The sequence below is a fragment of the Chroicocephalus ridibundus genome, chromosome Z (assembly GCF_963924245.1).
Source record: "Chroicocephalus ridibundus chromosome Z, bChrRid1.1, whole genome shotgun sequence".
Classification (NCBI taxonomy): Eukaryota; Metazoa; Chordata; class Aves; order Charadriiformes; family Laridae; genus Chroicocephalus; species Chroicocephalus ridibundus.
The window spans coordinates 10,843,558-10,863,808 of NC_086316.1; the positions used below are offsets into that span (position 1 = coordinate 10,843,558).

The 20,251-nt window shown below is 44.3% G+C and overlaps 2 protein-coding genes across 2 annotated transcripts in view; one reads left to right on the forward strand and one right to left on the reverse strand.

The window, feature by feature from the left end:
* The first annotated feature begins 681 nt into the window (after positions 1-681).
* Positions 682-7,751, forward strand: SLC46A2 (solute carrier family 46 member 2). Its single transcript, XM_063320234.1, has 4 exons — positions 682-2,049; positions 3,621-3,704; positions 5,316-5,472; positions 6,939-7,751. The coding sequence occupies exons 1-4, from the start codon at positions 984-986 to the stop codon at positions 6,994-6,996; spliced, it is 1,365 nt and encodes a 454-aa protein (XP_063176304.1). The 5' UTR covers positions 682-983; the 3' UTR covers positions 6,997-7,751.
* A 681-nt stretch (positions 7,752-8,432) lies between these two features.
* The window catches only part of SNX30 (sorting nexin family member 30), a 52,068-nt gene continuing 40,249 nt past the window's right edge, over positions 8,433-20,251 (reverse strand). The window contains exons 8-9 of the mRNA XM_063320587.1: positions 15,245-15,397; positions 8,433-13,737 (exon numbers count right to left, since the gene is read on the reverse strand). Of these exons, the coding sequence (XP_063176657.1) occupies positions 13,678-13,737; positions 15,245-15,397 (213 nt within the window). The 3' untranslated portion in view covers positions 8,433-13,677. The remainder of the gene's footprint in view (positions 13,738-15,244; positions 15,398-20,251) is intronic.

The window sequence follows — 20,251 nt, forward strand, 5'->3', positions numbered from 1 at the left end:
AGCTGCTTGCCGCGGGTCACTTCGCTTGACCCTCCTCAGAGGCACGGCCACTGCCCTGAGGATCTGGGACTGGAGAAGGCTTCCCTGAAGGTGGTCTCTCACCCACCCCTGCCTCCAGCTCAGCAGTCATCAATGCCTTTTGGATAAAGTGGGACTTTTCCCCTCCTCTTGGAAATTCCCACGTTGTAAAGCCAAAGGATGCAGCAGGCAGAGGGGCCGGCGTGGGACGCAGGTTACTAAAATTAGGCTTTTTCCCTTTTGATTTCTTTTTGGTGTAATTTCCTGACCATGTTATTGAAACAACGATGACATAAGGGGCACGATGCAGCAACAGGGCGGATGGGAGCAGGTAAGTGCAAAAGAGCCAACAACATATTTGTGTAGAAGAAAGAGAAAATAGCCGTCGGTAAGGGGAATTCAAAAATTACCTGACAAAAAAGCACACACCCATCCCCCGCTCCCCCACAGTCACCTTGAGACTCCTCTGGCATGTGAAGGATTCCAAAAGGGAAAAACAAACAAACAAACCAATGCAAAACAACAAACCAAAGAAAAAACAAACCACGACTCCAAATTGCAGCAATTACTTGATCAGGGCATTTTCACTTCCTAAACTAGGAGAGTGAAATTCCCCTGGGTCATCTGACCTCTGTTGAAACTGCACCAGGAAGAGGAGCAGCGGCGGCCAGCGAGTGCAGGGCGTTCTCCGGCTCTACAAAAGCCTCTTGTGCGTGAGCTGGAGATCAGAGCACTGCAGGGATGTGCGTGCGTGCATATACGTAGCAAGGCGAGGTGCAAATATCCTCCCAGCCAGATCATCTCTTGCACAACTCTCTGACTCTCTGCAGCCCGTCTGACCTTTTGTTTTTCCCTCCGCTGCTCCTCTCCAAGCATGCCTCCAGAGCAGAGCTTCTGAAGAGCCGTTTCCTCCTGTGCATCTCCCTGAAAACAGCTCTCCCCAAGAAGAGGTGGTCGCCGGCAGCATGGTGGGGGTGATGGTGATGAGGACGTGGATTGAGCCAGTGGTTGCAGGTTCTCAAGTGGCCAGCGCCTTCTACGACACAGCACTGCTGCTGGTGGTGAAGAACTACTACAATCAGACCAACTCCACTGCTCCCTCCCATGCACTGGAAGATGCTCAGCAGAAGGCCGTCTCTAATTTTTATATCATCTACAACCTAGTCCTGGGCCTGAGCCCCCTGGTGTCAGCCTATGGCTTGTCCAAACTAGGGGACAGGGTGCATCGGAAGATCCCCATCTGCTTCCCTCTTCTTGGCTACTTGGGCTCCAAAACTCTCCTGCTCCTCCTGATCCTGCTGGGCTGGCCAATCGAGGTGATGTACGGGGCTGCTGCCCTCAATGGGCTGACGGGTGGTTTCACCACGTTCTGGGCAGGTGTCATGGCTCTGGGGTCCCTGGGCTCTTCCGAGAGCAGGAGGTCTCTGCGTCTCATCATTATTGAGCTGGTGTATGGCCTCGCTGGCTTTCTGGGAAGCATGGCATCTGGCTACCTATTTGTTGGCTTCAATGACCGCTATCGAGAGGGCACTGTGCTGGTGGGCTGCAGCATTGCTTGCTATGCTTTCTGCCTCCTCTACAGCATTTTTGTCCTGACAGTCCCCAAGCCAGCAGCTTCCTGCCCAGCCAAAGCCAAGAGCGCAGAGGAGGTGGGCAGCCAGCTACCAGCCCACAAAGAAGCAGCAGCAGGGAGTTCCCAACCTTCGGAGAGCAGCAGCTCCACTCCAGTATCCCCCTCAAAACTCACCATCATCATGCTGTTTGTGGCAGCAATCCTCTATGACCTTGCCGTGGTCGGTGCAATGAATGTGCTCCCACTCTTCTTGCTCAGGGAGCCTTTAAGTTGGAATGCCGTACAGATTGGCCATGGCAATGCTGCTGGGTACGTGATCTTCATCACCAGCTTCCTAGGGGTATTTGTGTTCTCCAAATATCTGAGGGACATTACCATGATTATGATCGGAGTGATATCCTTCAGTGCTGGCATCCTCATCATGGCCTTCGTGCGGTGGACGTTCCTATTCTACATCGGTGAGTTGAACGGCCACTCTCGCAAGTGAGTGAGAAAGGGATGTTTTAGTGTCAGGAAAAGGGCTTTTGCTCTGTTTCACCATGAGTTTTGGAGTAGGGAGCTCAGAAAACGAGCAATTCGCAAGAGGGCCACATCACCATTCCCCTTTCCCCACATCTCACTTTGTACTCAGCACCCTACAGTATCTAGAGGAGGCATACACTCCTGCCGAGGCTTAGTTTAAGCCTGATTAACGTGTAACTCATCACTTGGTCATAGCAGGGGAACAATGCTCACGCCACAGGGGAGGGGGAATTGTTGCTGGATACCTGTACTAGTCAGACCACACCACTGCATTAATGGGAAGCACTTGCTTCTCGTGAGGTAAGGCTTAAGCTGCAACAGAAACAAATTGGAAATTACTATTAAGCGAATGTCTTAAGATGTGATTTATTTTTGTTTCATTACGGCATTTATGGTCAATGGGAAACTTAATAGTGAAACACTGGAGCTGCTTCAGCAACCAAAATATCATGAGAATGTCGTGTACAAATCTTACACTACGTATAAACCACCAGGGGACGGGTAACAGTAGATGGGGCAGCATCCCACGAGGAAGGAAAGGCAAGTTCATTGTTGGGGGTAGCCTCTGGAGGAACAAAGAAAACAAAACCCAGGAACTGCATCCATTGTGGCGGTGAGGTGAATGATTTATATCTGACAGAGTATCGTGTGTTGCATGGCTTTGAGGTTTTGCTTCTGAAAGTGAGGAAACGATCTAAGAGAAACGGCCTGAAGCGATTTTTCTGTCTGTCTGCCCCTGCAGGGAATGAGAAATTGAAAATCAAACAAAGTTATTCTAAAGGGAAAGACAGTAGGTTATTTTATTTGTGTGCAAACATTGAGTGCAATTTTTGAGATTTTGTTTGTTTAGGCGTCGGGCTGGGTAACAAAAGATAAAAAATTTAAAAAATGCTGGTTTAATATTGCATCCATCATGAACGCATGCTGCTACACAGTGTGCAGGATGCTTATTCCCTGCATTGCAGAAACACCTCGGTACACTAGACGTGGACCAAGTCTTCACTGAGGTTGGCCATGCTGACAGGAAGGCAATTCCAGTTCCCTAAAAGTTTTCACACTGGAGAAAGCCTAAAATACTGCAAGCCAGAAGCACCAAGATAGAAAACAGCTATAGTGTTACAAAGGTACCGTTGCTGTCAATGCTGGGTAGCATGGGGTCCTCTCTCTGCTGGTTAGACTCAAAATCATTGGCCTCACTATCTCAAAGGACAGTGCTATATTCCATCCATGTCAGAATTTCAGGCTGAGACCAAGAGACCACAGCTCGTTTGGGGAAAATACCTCTGCTAGTGGGAGCAGAAGGTGGCTTATCCACCATCGCTTCAGTGAAGTGAGGACCTACACTCCTACCAAAGACTGGTGGTTCTTTCTGGTCCTCAAGGGACAAGAAAAGGTGAAACAAAGGCCCTGCCCAAGCCAGAGGCACATAGTCTTCAAAAGCAGTGGTTGGTGTGTTTGGAGATAAGGAGCAGATACTGACGATAACTACATATTCCTTGCATTGCAGCACGGGCAGTGATGCTCTTTGCCCTCATCCCCCTACCAACCATCAGGTCCATGTTATCCAAGCATGTCGAAGGATCATCCTACGGTAAGTATTTTTGTTACCTTACTGATCAAAAAACCCTCAAATCCTTCCATTCAGCCTAAGGTACAAAGAGAAAGGTAAATTATTGCCGCAATCTGTGCTTTGCGTAATAAAAACAGAACACAAACGGGAAGGGAGGAGCAGAGAAACTTGCAGGACAAGACTGTCACATCCAAACTTCTCCTTGGTTGCGTCATCATTTATTCACAAGATTTTCAGCATGTGCTTCAAGAGACTACTATCAGTGTGCAGCTCAAAGGCAGGGAAAATACCTGAGGAGCTGCTCAAAAACACAGTGCTGCCGGGAAAACCAGGAGAAGCAAGAACTTGGGTTGAAGCACTGTGATAGACCATTTTTTGGCTTCTTTTGCTTACAGTTTTGGGAAGGATGGATTTATTTAATCTTTTTTCAGTTATGCTCTCTAAACACGTCTCCAAGTTTTACCTGGCAATTCATTCCTGTCAGGCCATGATTTGACTAAGGAAGGATAAGCTTTGCATAAAAATTATCCCATTTTAGTAATCAGGAGCAGAAATTCTTTCCTATTAAAATTTGTATTAGAAAATAGTAAAATGTACGCATTTTACAACACCGTGGTCTGGATTTAGACACCACAGACAGGACCGGCCATGCAGTCAAATAGCACTTCAAGCCCATGACTGCTTGTGCCTCCTCCAGGCATGTTCCCACAGCCACCCTTTGCACCCTTTTCCCTCCTGCTACATGAACCCCACACTGCTCTGTCACCAGCTCGTTCCTACTGCTTGTCCTCCCCGACGTGCTCTGTAGAAAATTTGCCCACCTGCCACAAACAGCGCAGCTCACACCCCAAATTAATCATTATTATTAATCATAATGTTGTTTTTAACCTCCGCCGTGAGCCACACAACACAGGCTGCACCCGAGCAGGATGATGCAGCAGGGCAGCCCTTGCCTCCTGGTAGCAGCGTTGCCTCCTTCAGCGGTGGCCACTGTGTGGCTGGAGAAGGCTGCCAGGGCAGCAAGCTCAGCACAGAGCCCTGACCTTGCTCCCAGTTTGCACATCCCAGCAGGGCTGGGTTACTTCCCCTTCCCCCATTTACCATGGCAGACACAGAAGGGTGCACTTCAGCAAAAAAAGCTGGTTCAACTAGAATTCCTTTTATGCCTTTCCTGCACCCTAAACATGGCACAAATCAGACACACACCTCCCGATTTCAGGCATTATTATCATTTCAACCCAGCAGACCACTCTTGGGGCCTAGGGCAGAAGCAGACCCTGACTAAAATTTCTCCTGTCCTGAAGATGTTAGCCCAGGACTACCTTGCTACATCCTGTGGAGAGGAGCACTTACTGCCCAGTTTATGCTGCTTTTCCAAGCAGCTACCTCAATATCCAGTCTGTTTAAAACAGACAGTTTTCTAGTTGGATCTCTTGTTCTATGCCTAAAAGAAGGAAAAGTCATTTAATTCTGGTCCAGAACCGCAGTGGCTGCAAGCTCATGCCAGCTGGCACTTGTGAAGCAATGACCGCATCCCTCCTCCATGCAGCGGTGATCCTGGATTCCGCAGGGAGGTACCAGGGCTGGCTTTTTTTTCCCTCCCAGGTAACAAACTATGTTCTTGTTTTACAGGTAAGGTGTTTGTCCTGCTGCAGCTGTCTTTAGTCACCACAGGAGTAGTGACATCTACACTCTACAACAAGATCTACCAAAACACACTGAACTGGTACAGCAGCTTCTGTTTCATTTTGTCTTTCCTAGTCGGCTGCCTGACTCTCCTCCCCTTAAGGTAAGGAATTAGGAAGGGTTTTGTTCAAAGGGAGATCCTGTATTTTCTCCATGTGTCTTTATTCTATGTCTAAAGTGTATAATACAGATGGGAAAACTAAAAAAAAAAATATTTGGATTTAAAAAGAAAAAAAATTGGAAAAAGATAAAAATTTTGCAGAAATGAGTTGACAACTGTCAAGGAGATTCAAAGCATGAAACCTGCAAGTGATCTAGTCAATATTTTTAATCTTCTTTTTGTTGAAAGTAACATGAATTGCTGTAGGAGGAATATTTGGCAGTGTTTAAGAGCTGATAATCCCAGGGGACAAAGCCTTCACACAAATGTAGTGCTTGATATTCCAAAAATAGTAGTAGGTAGACCGAGGGAAAAATCCTACACAAAGTAAAACGTTTTTTAAAAAATCCATTATGGGTTACATACTCATTGTGATAGAAAAGAATAACCTGAGTCTCCCTCAGGTGTTCCTTTCAAAGAGAAACCATTACCACACAGTGAAGAAAATTACTACTTTTCTGATCCAGTGAATTTGCCTGACTGTACAGCTACAGAGCGACTGAGAGGTACAATTTCCAGAACAAGTTTTAAGCAAAAAACCAACTAAATTTAAGAGAAAAAGCTGAAACAGCATCTCCATCTACTATTTCAGAATTTTTGAGGGATCTCCCTCCAATTCCCACCTTGCCTGTTGCCCCCTCCCCAAGACCCTCCAGCTCGTTGCATTACTAGAACAGCGAGACTCATCCCATATGAAGTTAAAGTGAATTGTGATAATAACACTAATTAACCCCTGCAACAATATTTTCATTCAGATATAGGGCAGGTACTGGATAGGCTAATGTCTGATCCCAGCCAAAATTCTTGCCAAGTTTTGCTGTAGTTTTTTTAAAAAGATAATCGTAGAAAGTCTAAAGGCACTGACTTCAGTGTTATCACTTAAGAAAAAAAAGCAACGCTAAAGAAAGGTCCTAGACCATCAGCTCTGCCTCATCCAGGGCACCGAAGGCTTTCTGAACTCACGAAGCACATTTGACACCTGGTGTCAGCAGGACTACGAGTGTGGGGAAGGGTACTTCATACTCATCATTGCCCTGGCTCTGCTTTCCTCCGCACTTTTTCCAGACACAAGTGACTCGTCTCTTAGGCACAACCCTGCTGTCTCTAACAGTGAGTCACTGCTTTTTAACAGGCTCTCCAAATAGAAGTTAGCACGATTATCAGCACAAACACTGGGATTAAGTCTTGAAGTATGAAAGATGACAAATGGTGACGATGTCATTGCTTGTATCGAGAGTAACTTATAGAGAGGCTGGCAGATCCTCATGAGGAATCGCATGAGCACTCTGCCAGTGCCAGTCACCCCAGCAAAGTTTGAGCAAAAAAACTGATGGGGAAAAAGCAAACTGTAGTTTTATAAAGTAGCTTGCTAGCTCTCTTGCAACCTGCATTTTTGTTGCTCTTTACAGCATTGTGGCCATCAAACAACGTTCAACCACTGGCTCCCTTCAGATTCTGACCGAGTGACAGAGGCTGCACCAGCTAAAGCATCTACTGGTCTTTATCAACTCTCTGAGCTGCCCAAGTGGAAGGTTTGCCAACCATTAATCCCTGCAGTTATCATCATTACAGGAAGCATCTCATTTATGCTTCCACTCGACAGCGTACCCCGGCCTCTCAGCCTCTCACCCAGGACAAAGAAGCTTGCCTTGTTACTTCTGCAGTGCATCATCTCTCAGAGTACGGGCATTGGCTATTGCACACCAGCAGCCCTCAGGGCATCTTCCTTTCCCACTGGCTTGGTTAGCAATAGTGACAAGAACAGGGCAGAAATGAAAACACATCGTTCTAGACACATCATTCACCACGGAACAGGAAAGCAGAGCATCAGTTTTCCATTAGTGCTGCCTTGTGCGTTCATTCAGAAACCTCAGGGCAGTTCTGTGACTTTGGCTGATGAAGCAGCGGTCTGCAAGCTGTGCGTGCACGGCTGTCAGCAGGACACACTCGCTCTACAAGTGGTACGGAAGATGTGTCAGCCCAGCTGATCAGTATTATGTAAAAGTCCACTAAATACAGAAATGCCACTGTAAAAAAAAATAATGTAAGATTAAGACACTCCTAGTAATCCCTACAATAAACCACTCCTGAACAGATGTTGATGCCCCTGACTTCTGGGAGACTGTCCTACTGTCCCCAGAGTGCTTTAACAGACCTCAGGGGAGGACACCTATGACTCAAGAGCTGATACCGGCATTTCAACTCACACCATCAGGATGTACTACTCTTCTAACAGGTTAAAAACAGGTAAGTGCAGCACACAACTCCTCCAGGCTTTACAGGGATGTAGGGACACTGATGCTGGGTAATGGTCACCTTGTTACCCCAGCTTTATGCTGGGCAAAACCTCTACTGAAAGGAACCTCATGCAATATAGCAACTGGCATAAGATATTGTCAAACCCAAACATGATTCAAAAGACTGGCATGCCCCAAAGGGATCAGTTCTTAAATTATGTGTCTACTTACATGCTAATGAATCAACACGGATTAAGTGGCTTCCAAGCTCCTGGACTAAGTAAAGGCAAGTTAAAAGCCCTTCAGTAACTGAAATAATCTGGAGGCACATCAGGCAGCTTCAGTTCAAGCCAGAGATGCAGAACTCGATTACTCACTATGCAACTCCTTATTCTGAGGAAGTTGCTGCCAGTCCTGTTCCCCCCACCACACACACACGCACTCTTATAACCTTTCCTCAGCTCCAAGCTTCACTTTCAAGTAATAACAGATGTAAGACAGCAACAGACACGTGACTTTTAGTTAAATCAGCAGCAGAACAAGATTTTAAGGGAAGGATACTTCTGCAGTAAGATAGTGATAGCCCAGTAAAATAAGTGCACACATCATTTCAATGGCGAGGGCTGCAAAAAAATGAAACTTTATATTCTAGGTAAAGGAGTCATCTTTTAATACATTTATTGGTCCATTCCATTAAATTAATTGAGGTAAACAAATGGTGCATTTTAAAAAAATGTACACACTCATAGAGAATTACAAACAGTTTTACCTCAAAGTGTTTTTCTCCATCAATACTAGTTCCATAGTAAACAATGCACAAAGTATATTTATACAGAGATATATGAAAGGGTATAGAAACATGCCAGCACCAGAAGGCAAGACAACATTTCATAGCCTGCAAGTCTGAACAAGAGCACAGTTGCCAGATTTGGTCAAGTGCAGGAAAAAAAAGCCTCCTTCCCATTTTTATTTTGTTTACTAGTGAATTCACACAGAGACAAGTCTTTTCACAGCTTTCGTTTTGGTTTTTAAATGGTATGAACAGTGACTCATTGCAGTGAGTGGGTTTACAAAGGCTGAAAGCAGAAGAGCCTGGGGAACGAGCCAGCACCCGTTTTGGTCCCCAGTACTGCCACCTTCAACAAGGAGGGGGATGAGATCCACCTCCGCTCGCAGCCAGCTTGCCTTCACCTGCACCCACCAACTCCCCAGACCTTAAGGAGCGACTGAGGGGTGCAGGCACAGAGGAAGAGAGAACAAGGACAGTGCTGCTTTATTTTCATATGCTGAAGACAAAAGCCCTTTGGCTGTTTGCTATGGTAAGAACATCCCTCTGCAGTCTGTCCGCCTGTGCGGTGGGAATGTGGCACTGGCCCCAACCCTGCTGGCTTGATCCAAAGGGATGGACACATATCACAGCAGCAGAGTCAAGGAAATGGTTTAGCTTCAAAGCATAGAATACCGAGGCCTCAGAGTAGTCTAGGACAGTGACTAGCCTTTAGTGTTTCAGCATGCCACTTACATAAGGGTGTTCCGCTTAGGCCTTTTTGGAAAGTGCATTATTTTCTGCACAAGTACTGTGCCTTAGCCATGCAACCTTAAAACTAGCCCAGTTCGTTACTGAGTACTTGTACAAGTCAGATGCCCCACCAAGACTCCAAAGTGCTAAGCATGGAATTAAGCATTAACATTTCACTTCGTACAATTGGTTAAACAGCACTCCCAAAAGTTTAAAATGCAATATTCACACTGCCAGAAGGCTAGTTTATTCCTGTGATCCCCAGTTTTACTTTACAAAAAAAAAAATAATCTGGTAAGCAGTAGCAAGTTCCCTACCTTAAAAAAAGACCCCATTTCTCTATTTATTGGTTGTTGTAGTAAAAGTTAATATGCCAAGGGAAAGACTGTTCTACCTTCAGAATTTAAGAAGGCTGAACATCTGATGAGCTAGTTTAGTCTATGCAATTTCACTCAGCAGCACCAGGATTTTAAACAGTCTGCAACAGTAATCATACTCAATTAAATTGTGCAAGTTTTAACAAAAGCATGGCTCCTGTTAAAACACTGAACAGTCCCTGGTGGGCTAGGAGGGAATTCTTTTGTACCTTGGCATACGCAGGACTGACACCTGAAGCTATATGCAACACAAACAGGCTATGCAGAGCCACTGCTGCAAGGCTACCTCACTGTACCTCCGCAGGACCATCTCTGCCGCTCACGTGTTGCGGATGTTTCTACCACTTTATCCCATTACTCTCTCCTTAGCACAACTGCCAGTGTGACAAAAATCCAAGTAGACTTCAGTGAAGAATCCATAGTTTATTCTTTGATACAACTCGCATCAGAAGAGTTCGTGTCTTTAGGGCTACACCTATTACCTTTTCATTTTTCAATGGATACCTGAAAAAGCCACGATGTTTCAACATCTATGTTTATTGCAAGAGTCAGAACCTGGTAAGGATACATACGAACAATGCACGGTTCATTACCGAGCATGAAAACAAGATCTCAGTGCTTGCTTTATTGTGCTGGTGCCAGTTAAGAGAAGAAACAAACATCCCAGAAATTACACAGAAATAACCAAGACAGCAGTGAATTATGCATCCTCTGAGAAAGAACTTGGTCTGGCTATGGATTACGAGGAAAACTGGGCTAATTTAAGGATTATTGAAGGACCCACATGTTACATAGGCTCACAGAAAGGGTGCAACTACTTTTGATGTCATTTTAGTGCATGTGGAGAGGGTGGCCTTAAATGACTGCACACTCCAGAAGTTACTCAAAGATGAAGCTCCTACGCTACTCCTGCTTCCCTTTACCAACACCATTTACTTTTCACACTTAAGGTTTGGGCCACCCAAAGGAGAGACTCCTATCCTGTAAGGGTTACAGGATAGTATGTTAGAGTTTCACTAACATCTTGGATCTCATCCCCCACAGTGGCAGTTAAGTAAGTGCACTCTTTACAAGTGTCACTGCTTACATGTTACAGGAGTTTCCTGCTATTTTGTAGTTCTCCTGTTCAGCACTGCTGCCCTAAATCTCACAGTCGGGATCCTCCCCACACCTCACAGCCTCTCCGACACGTAACTAGAGATTTACAACAGCTCTTTATGAAGACACTCCTCCATAGCCCACAGGAGCCGAGAGATCCACCACTACACACCCTTCTTACACTGCAGCAATGAATGCAGTAGTCCTCTTTTGATTGTTAAGTTTTCCTTTCCTTGTAGGGGCTTAAGAGGTTTTGGTATTCCAGATCATATAAGAAATCCTATTAGTGGCCACAGACTGAGGTGCACGCTCCAGCCTCTCCTCCAAATCAACCTGCCAGTGCCACATACTCCAACAGAGACCTGAAAAGCATGCCTGCCTATCAGCAGCTTAGCCAGAAAGGGATTTATCTGAAATTAAAACATACTCTGGTTGAGGAATAGTTTAAAAACCATCCCGCAGAACCAGTGGTGTCAGATTAAAGAAAATCTAAGCTGATCTTCAGCAGCTCCAGGCTCAACAGTTACACATTGATTTGACCTTCACTTGGCACTCCCCACTGTCTATTATGCTTCTCGTGAACAGCTGTCAATTGCTAAATTCCCCAGAACCAACACCTACTTCAGGTTGACATAAAACTATGAGGGAACAGGACCTCAGTGTTGTAAGGCATCAGACAGAACCTCCTCACCTGCAGGAAAAGCCCACCATCCTTTCTACTCATTTTGCACTTTTTTTGATAAGGTGAAGGTAAGACTGCCCAAATATTAGTGCAAATTACATTTTGCTTGACTCCCAGTTATTTTGTAGAGTCAACTACAAAATTCCATTTTCCACACAGGAAACAGCTCAAAAAAGCATGTTGATCTCTGTTTGTGGGAAATAAGGAAGACTGTAACCCTGAAGGGCCAACTGTTAAATGTTATGCAAGTGCTTATTTTACAAGGGAAAGACTGAGGAAAACGCCTGACTACCACTTCAAGGTGATCCCCTTAAGCACTTCCCTTGCACAACAAGAGTAGTTTGTCATTCTGGACCTAACAGCACCTTAAAGGAGAGTTCTCATTTACACCAGATAAGTGTATACTGATAAACTGTGAGCTTAAACCAAAAAGCATAGTTTTAGTACTACAGAGCTGTCAGTGGAGGCTGAATCAAAAAGGAAGACCTCTTAAAATATCTTAACCTTGACTTTTGCACCCAGAGAGCATCCTCTCATTAGCCTAACAGCTACCACATCACTACAATAACTCATCTTGACAGTAGCTGTAAAGCCACCAAGTTGAATAGAGGGGCCTCAGTATACTTGGTATTTATGAAAGGATAAAGTCCAAACCAGAGTGGTACCTGGTAGGTCATCACAGGAGAACAAAGTTGCACGTACTCAATTACTACTCAGATTCTCTGCAAGCATATTGCCAGACATCAAGTAACCACTCAAGTTTGGCAGTAAGTGCTCAGAGTTATTTATTCCCCCAAATCCCAATATTACACTGATATTAGCTCCAAACCCCCCCACTTAGGATGGTTAAGAAGGATTTATCTGCATGCTGTTAAACCAAGACTCTGTGACCCTGGGAATCACCTCAGCATTCCTAAGGCCATTGACAACAAAGAAGACATTTACTTGAGGTTGGACTGCAAGAGAAAGGAGGGGGGGAAAAGGGACTTGCAGAAGCAGTTACATTTCTAAAGGCCAAGAAAAACTACTCAGAAAATAGATCTGTACCAAAAGTAGTCTTAAAAGACTTGCCGTGTGGTTCAGTAGAGACAGGTATGAAACGCTATGGGTAGCCAACAGGGTACTTATCTACCCCTACCAACCTGTTTAAGGCAAGTTTCATACACAATGATGCTTGGTGTAAGCAAGCATTTGACACTTTTTGGCTTTTGGCTGCTGCTGCAAAAAAAACCAAAACAAACCAAAACCAAACAAACATGGGGAGAGAAAGCAGAGTTCTACCTTTACTACAGCAGGCACCTTAACTGACCAAGCCCAAAGTGCCTCTAGTTCAGAAAAAAAAAAAACACAACACAAAAAACATTTAAAGCATGGACCAAGAGAATTCTACCATGCAACTTCCAGAGCTAACTTTAGAAAAAATACACTGAAGACTCACACTTTCTTCCACCATTGCCATAAGCCTTGAAAGGTCGCAGTTCAACTCACTCCCACAGCTAGGCTGATTTTGATCCCCAAGTCAGTCACAAGTACACTTGAGCCAACTGACACTACTTCATAATCACCAAGGTAAACAAAGATACTCAGTATGAACCAACAGCATGCCACACTCACAAAAACCACAGTTCATGCTTGCATCACAGGCTATCTGCAGGTGGTGTTCGTATGTTCTGTCTAGGACCAGCCCAACTCCCACACAGAAAAGTCTCCAGAAACCATTTTACCTAGAGGGAGCATATGGGTGGTAGCAAAACAGAAAATATTCATTTCCAGCCTTTCCCTGTCCATCCAAAAAAAGGGATGAGGATTGGTTAGAAAGTACTGTATCATAGGAATAATTATTTTTTTTTAGCAAACAAAACAGAATGGTAATAAAGATGTCATTTGGCACCTTGCAGTAGAGTTTTATTTTCATCTTTTTAGTGTTCCACTCATCAGTTCCTTCCAGACTAAAGAGGTAAGTTTTATCAAGATCCCCGTGCACTTTCAGTGTGAACCCCCAATCACTCCATAAGATAAAGAAGGAACCATTCAAGATAACTCAAAAAGATGAAACATACCCCAGTTTAAACACAGAAAGTGAGGAAAAAAACTCAAATAGTTTTCAGAGTGTCTGTTCCAGCCTAAGTCCAGCTGGCATTTCAGTTAACTTGACAAAAAGGAGTTCTTCATACAGTTCCAGTATGTCTAGTGGTACTGAGCATAGAAGTGCTAGACTGTCCATGAAGGTACTTCTTATTTGGTCTCTGGCTTGTCTTGCAATAGTGGTATAATTGACTCCCACGCCGTAAGGCACTGAAGAAAGAAGTAAAGATTAAAAAAAAATGGATTGTACATCAGTTCTTGTAACTTTTGATCAACCCTTCCAGATCAACAGAATGCAAGTTCAGAATGGCTAGCCACGTCTTTATAGATTATTACAGAAAGGAGCAGAGGGGACGGGGACAATCTCTAACAACGAGAAAGTGTTCAGAAAGAATAGCTGCAGTTTCCAAACAAAGAAAAAAAATTAAAGCTTTCTAAAGTCATCAGCTGGACCAAGCTGTTAAAAATCATCAGAATACCCAGTATTTCCAAATATCAAGCTAGATTATTCTAAACTGTCAGCTACGCAGACAAACTGTTTCTAGTAGAAGTTTACATCTTTGTGGTGTGACTGTGGGAGAGGGCTGATCTGGACACAATGGCAGCTATGACAGACTACCTCCAGCAATCCAGCAAACTTATTTGAAAAACCCATGCATCTAGGGAAGGTAGTTCAGAGACACAGTGTATTCCGGTACACCTCTGGGACTTGACTACCCTCACAACAAACTGGTGGCAACTGGTATAGTAAAGTGAAAGTGGAATCTAGCTTCTGGGTTATTAGAAAGTCACTCCACACTTTGGAGTCATTTTCCTAGACACATATACTTACTCCAGTTCTTGTGCTATGTATCATTACTGTCTTTGAACGCTGCACAGCCCAGAAGTCAAACTGGACAAGTATAGACCATGTAATACATATTATTAAACACTGGCAATGGCCAAACTCATCACCAGCCCTTATATCCACAAGTCACTATTGCCAAGCATCTTCCTTCTAAACTTGCTGAATGTACTGAAGGCAAATAGATTATTTCTAGTTGTGCATCCTGAAACGATTAGACGCTTTCCAACCAAAGAGCTTCCTTGCTGCAGCTAAGAGAAAAACTAAGATGTACACATTTAACTGTCAATTGCAGGGACACTGCTGGATGTTCAGTGGAGTCTTTAATCCCTCCCTTCACAGCAGTCTCAGAAGAGAGGAGAGACCAGGGCGAAAGACGTTCTGTGTGAGTAGTTATGAATTACTGACAAGACAGACGTTGGCAGGGGCAAAGGAAGTGCATATTAATATTACATGGATAGGTAACCTAGGTAAACAAGAAGAAGTTTGTAAAGCAGGTGTGGAAAAAAGCAATAGGCAAGATGAAGTATTTCACCATGCATAAGCCTAGTAGCGTTTAATATATCAACCACTATTGCTCAGTAATTTGTTCAATTCAAAAATGCAAGACAGGCAAGCATACAGGATGAAATGTTGTTGCAGGGCTGCCTTGCAAAAGACTGCTAGCCTCATGCAGATCACTTGAGCATGACCAGCAACTCATCAGATTATGCTAAGCTGCTGACAAAGAGCAGCTTCCGCAGCACTAGAGAACTGATTTACATGTCCAAGATTCTTTTCTTCAAGACAGCATGAAGATTTCCTGAAGAATCATCACCTCAGAGGAAAATGAACTATTCTTATTCCTGCCAATGTTCCAGCAGCGTCACATACCTTCTCGTAGTACTGGATGTTTTTATCTGCCATCCCCATGAGTAGCTGCCTAAAGTCTTGTCTTTTGTTGTTCTGCCATCTCTCCATATCTGCTTTCAGGTCAGCATTGAAACACTCTACGCGGTCTTGACATTTCTCAACATCTGTGGGTACCTGCAGGAAGAGAAATGAAGATTGAAACTGTCACTGAGAGTGCCGGACTGCTGAATTAGCTCACATCTCACTGAGCAAATCTACAAAGGAAAGGGTAAGTAACAGTCATTACCCTGAATAAACTCAGTTATGGCTGCAGGGACAAAAGCCCCAGTTCTGTATTAGTGAGGAAATGCGATTGCTTCATTTGTTCTTTGCTGTTTGAGGTGGTAGGCAGTTGTGCTTGTCCATCTCCATGCCAAAAATGGAGCCAGACTGAGGAAGAGCTCCCTAGAGGCACATAAAGAGGTAAGCCATTTGGTCGAAGGGCTGGGTGCTTAGGCCCAGTTCCTAGTTCTCAAACTGAGCAGCTTGACTACAGCTCCAGAGCAAGCTTTCTCTCCCCCTTCCCATTTACAGTTGCACTAAGCATTTCCCAATTTCAAGTAATGTGTATGAAAGAACAAACATTCAGGTTTGTCCAAAAAGCTGCATAAGAGACCTCAGTGTTCTCTCTTGACCATAGTATACAAACAGCAGTGATCAACTATTGCTGCAGAACAAAATTTCTAAGTCTCTAGTTTATAGCTTCAACTTTTAACCTTAAGGCTGCCTGCAAGAAATGCAAGTGTAAAGCACCAGGGACCATAATGCAAAGGGAATGGGAAGCATTTCACTGTGGATTGGCTCATGGGCCTTTGGGCTCAATACTGGGCATATAGTCATACCTAAGCAATGGGAGAAATCTTGAAGGACAGCCTACTCCAAGCCTAGGTAGAGATTTAAATGGATTACGACAGTAGCCACCAGCCCAAGGCCAAAGAATCTGGTGTTCTTTGCTTATGTTTTAACAAACATTATGTATACCAGGCAAGCACAGGAACAATTTAGAAATGTTTCTTCAAGCGGGAAAGCCATGAATTCCTTTCTCTCCCTTCATGGTCCACACTGATGGGAAGCCTGTAAGGACATGCAGATTAAGTCCATGACCTCATTAGAGGAAACCCCTGAGCTCTAGCACCAACATGAAAAGTGAACTTATGTTCTGGAACCCGTGACTTGCATAAAGGCAAAGGGCAGAAGGATGAACATTCGCAGAAGTTTGTAGTGGCTCCTCTCATACTTGATACTTTCAGGAAATTCCCTTTTTCTTTGAGGGGCGTGAAGGAAGAAAGAGGACGAACAAACTATGTAAGAAGCTTTTCATGGGTAACAATATAGGATGTCAGAGGTGTGCTACTACCTTGCAGTTTGGCAAGGTACGCAATTTAGGCAGAAACATATCAACTCTAGTTCTTCTCCAGGATGTGCATTAGGGCTGATCACTGAAGTATTCCATTGACTAATACTCAAAGAAGGTCCTACGTTTGTTCACCAATAAAGCTGTTTGAGACACAGGAAGCACCTCCTTCATACTAATGGGATTTAAGTACCCCCTTTATTCACACAACTGGATTTACACTACAGGCACCTTGGGGGTTCATTAGGTACACACTTCCCCCATCCTCTGAGAGCACTATAGTTCTGGCTACAGAATCCACTCTGCTACAAGTCTAGACATAAAGATGTCTCATAGGCTTCAGATAAGAATCATTGAATGGTTTGGGTTGGTAGGGACCTCAGAGATCATCTAGTTCCAACCCCCTGCCATAGGCAGGGACACCTCCCACTAGACCAGGTTGCTCAAAGCCCCATCCAGCCTGGCCTTGAACACCTCCAGAAATGGGGCATCCACAGCTTCTCTGGGCAACCTGTTCCAGTGCCTCACCCCCCTCACAGTGAAAAACTTCTTCCTAATATCTTATCTAAATCTACCATCTTTCAGTTTAAAACTGTTACCCCTCATCCTGTCACTACAATCCCTGACAAAGAGTCCCTCCCCATCTTTCCCGTAGGCCCCCTTTAGGTACTGGAAGGCTGCTAGAAGGTCTCCCTGGAGCCTTCTCTTCTGCAGGCTGAACAACCCCAACCCTCTCAGCCTGTCTCCATAGCAGAGGTGCTCCAGCCCTCTGATCATCTTTGTGGCCCTCCACTGGACCCGCTCCAACAGGTCCACATCCTTCCTGTGCTGAGGACTCCAGAGCTGGATGCAGTACTCCAGGTGGAGTCTCACGAGAGCAGAGTAGAGGGGCAAAATCACCTCCCTTGACCTGCTGGCCACACTTCTTTTGATGCAGCCCAGGATGTGGTTGGATTTCTGGGCTGTGAGTGCACACTGCTGGCTAATGTTTAGCTTCTCATAAAACAAGGCCCTCAAGTCTTTCTCCTCAATCCACCCAGCCTGTCTTTGTGCTTGGGATTACCAAGACCCACATGCAGGACCTTGCACCTGGCCTGGCTGAACTTCATGAGGTTTGCATGGGCCCATCTCTGAAGCCTGTCCAGGTCCCTCCAGAGGGCATCTCTTCCCATGGACGGATTTCACCAGGTGCTATGGACTTATGTACCTTCACATACCTTAGATGGTCTCAAACCTGATCTTCTCCTATAGTGGGAGGTTCTTCATTCTCATAGCCCCTGCCTTTGCCTTCTGCAACTTGGGTGTTGTGGTTGGAGCCCTTGCTGGTGAAGACCAAGGCAAAATATTCAGTACCTCAGCCTTCTCCATATCTTGGGTGACCAGGTCTCCTGTTTCCTTTCGGAGAGAGCCCACATCTTCCCTTTATCTCTGACATACTTATAGAAATTTTTCTTTTTGTCCTTGATGTCCCTGGCCAGATTTAATTCTATCTGGGCTTTAGCTTGCCTAATCTGGTTCCTGGCCACTCAGACAGTTTCTCTGTATAGGTTTAGAAGATGCCCCCCTCAAGGCAAATATGCCTTACATCATATTTATAAGTACTCTGCTATCTTAATGGGAAAGGCTAGGCTATCAGGAGAAAGCGACATGAAGTCTGGAAGCAAAACCACATAAAATTTCCCATCCAATTAAGTTAGTTTCTAACCACTCACCAGCTTCCTGCTTCTTCTGCCACAATCTGAAACCACAACGAAGCTATAAAAAAAACAAAACAGTTCTTTCTCACAGCCAGTTCTCCTGCAGGTCAGGCTGAGAGGGCTGTACAAGTTTAGAGCTACAGGGAAAACTCAGTGGTCAGAAAATGGGTCACATATGCTCTAATTAAGGAACAACGGCAATGAACTCCAGCTAAGTCTCCACAGGCACCATGAAAGTAATGCCTACATATGCACCGGTCCTGTTCAGGAGTGTAAATACCTTTCCTTCCAAAACCGCAGCTTCCCAGAAGAGAGTTTGCAACTTGGTAGTAGCTCAAACAAAATTTTAAGTTAATTAACAGCTTTTAAGCACTTCATATCTAGTGCAACATTAATGAAAAGAGAGGTTGTAGTTCTAACGCCAAATTTGGACGTAAGTTGAAACATCAATGCTGATGCTTTTATCTGCTTTTACCAGTGGAGATATTAAATATTAGCTAGCAACTAGGAACTGAGAAGAAAGAAGACTGGACTGGGCTTTGGGGGAAGTTGCTACTTTCTTACTGATGGCTGCTCTCAGTTAATTTGAATAGCTCAAAAAAAACCCCAACCCCAAAACCAAGGGACAACAAGCTTACACTGCAATACACTCCAGAAGGGCCCATTACTATTTTAGTATTTTTACTTTCCTGGTTCTCTGGAAACATATACTGTCACGAGACTTTTTCTTCCTGTAAATACGTATGGTCACCTTCTACATCAAATTCTGCACCGCCATATTTAACATTCCCATAGATCACCACACTGCAACACCTCATGGCAGACAGAATAAATTAGGTCATCAGAAGTAGACTTCATGTCACCAAAAGGAACAATGCCTGCTCTTCACTAAATTCACTGGATTACTGCAAAACCAGCTCCAGCATGGGTCAGAAATGGCTAAGAAGCAATTCACCACTGTACTTGTCAGAAAAAAGAAAGGCTGCAGATTCCACACTAATACTATTATGCTAGTGTTCAAAAACACCACACACACATTTGGTGTAAACTTCATCATCCTGAGCAGTACTTGCTGACAGACATTTACAGTAGCCCTACAAGCCTTCTGCATTTATGGACCACCAGTTTTAAGCTGATCATCTCAGTGTGAGAATGACCTAATGACACTGACAGAGCTTCATGAAGCCAATCTGATTATGTGTACAATGAGTCTCAGAATGCCCTCCAGTGGAAGAGATTAACAAGTGATGATAGGCCCTTATTTCATGATCCAAAAGTAGGCCTTTTTTCCCTTAAATTTTGGGTTGTTTTTTTTTTTTTAACATAATCTCTGCCAAATCAGCTAAATATGCCAAAAGGAACACAAATGCCATTCACTGCACAACCCAGTTCATAATCATCTGTCTGCTTCTAGTTTCCAGTAGCCAGGAGACCTCATTAAATGTAAGATGTGCTGCTAGCCACTGCTCTGAGCTACCAGCTCTTACAGACAAGGACATTTCCTCCAGGTGGAAAGAATCTGACAAACACAAGCTAGTATTTTATGAACATGCAGGGAGTTCTATTAGTTTGTTCAACTTCATCTAGTAAATGACACAAAAGACATGTTAAGAAAAAAGGTACAAGGAGTTGCCCAAAGATATACTTATAGTCTGGAGAGGAGACTTAAGTATTCAAAGAATTCTTAGACAGCTATTTGAGTGCTGTGCTTTACACAATAATCGCACTGAGAGGTGAGATGCAAAAGCCTTTTAGTAGGTGAGAGATTAGTGAAGTTCAGCAGTTCCGCTGCACCACGATCTTGATATGAGTCAAATGCCAAAAAACCTCAATTGGCTTGCTGGATATGCTAGATTTAGCTCCCTCTATCCTATATACAACTTGTTAGAATACCCACTTATACAAAGCTATATGAGAAAATAAGAGAGCATACCACAC

What these genes read in the sequence shown, in the direction of transcription:
- SLC46A2 (XM_063320234.1), top strand. Translation starts at nt 984, where the DNA reads ATGGTGGGGGTGATGGTGATGAGGACGTGGATTGAGCCAGTGGTTGCA. An exon ending in GACGTTCCTATTCTACATCG is followed by an intron (nt 2,050 to 3,620) that starts GTGAGTTGAACG and finishes CTTGCATTGCAG; the next exon opens with CACGGGCAGTGATGCTCTTT. An exon ending in CTGACTCTCCTCCCCTTAAG is followed by an intron (nt 5,473 to 6,938) that starts GTAAGGAATTAG and finishes TGCTCTTTACAG; the next exon opens with CATTGTGGCCATCAAACAAC.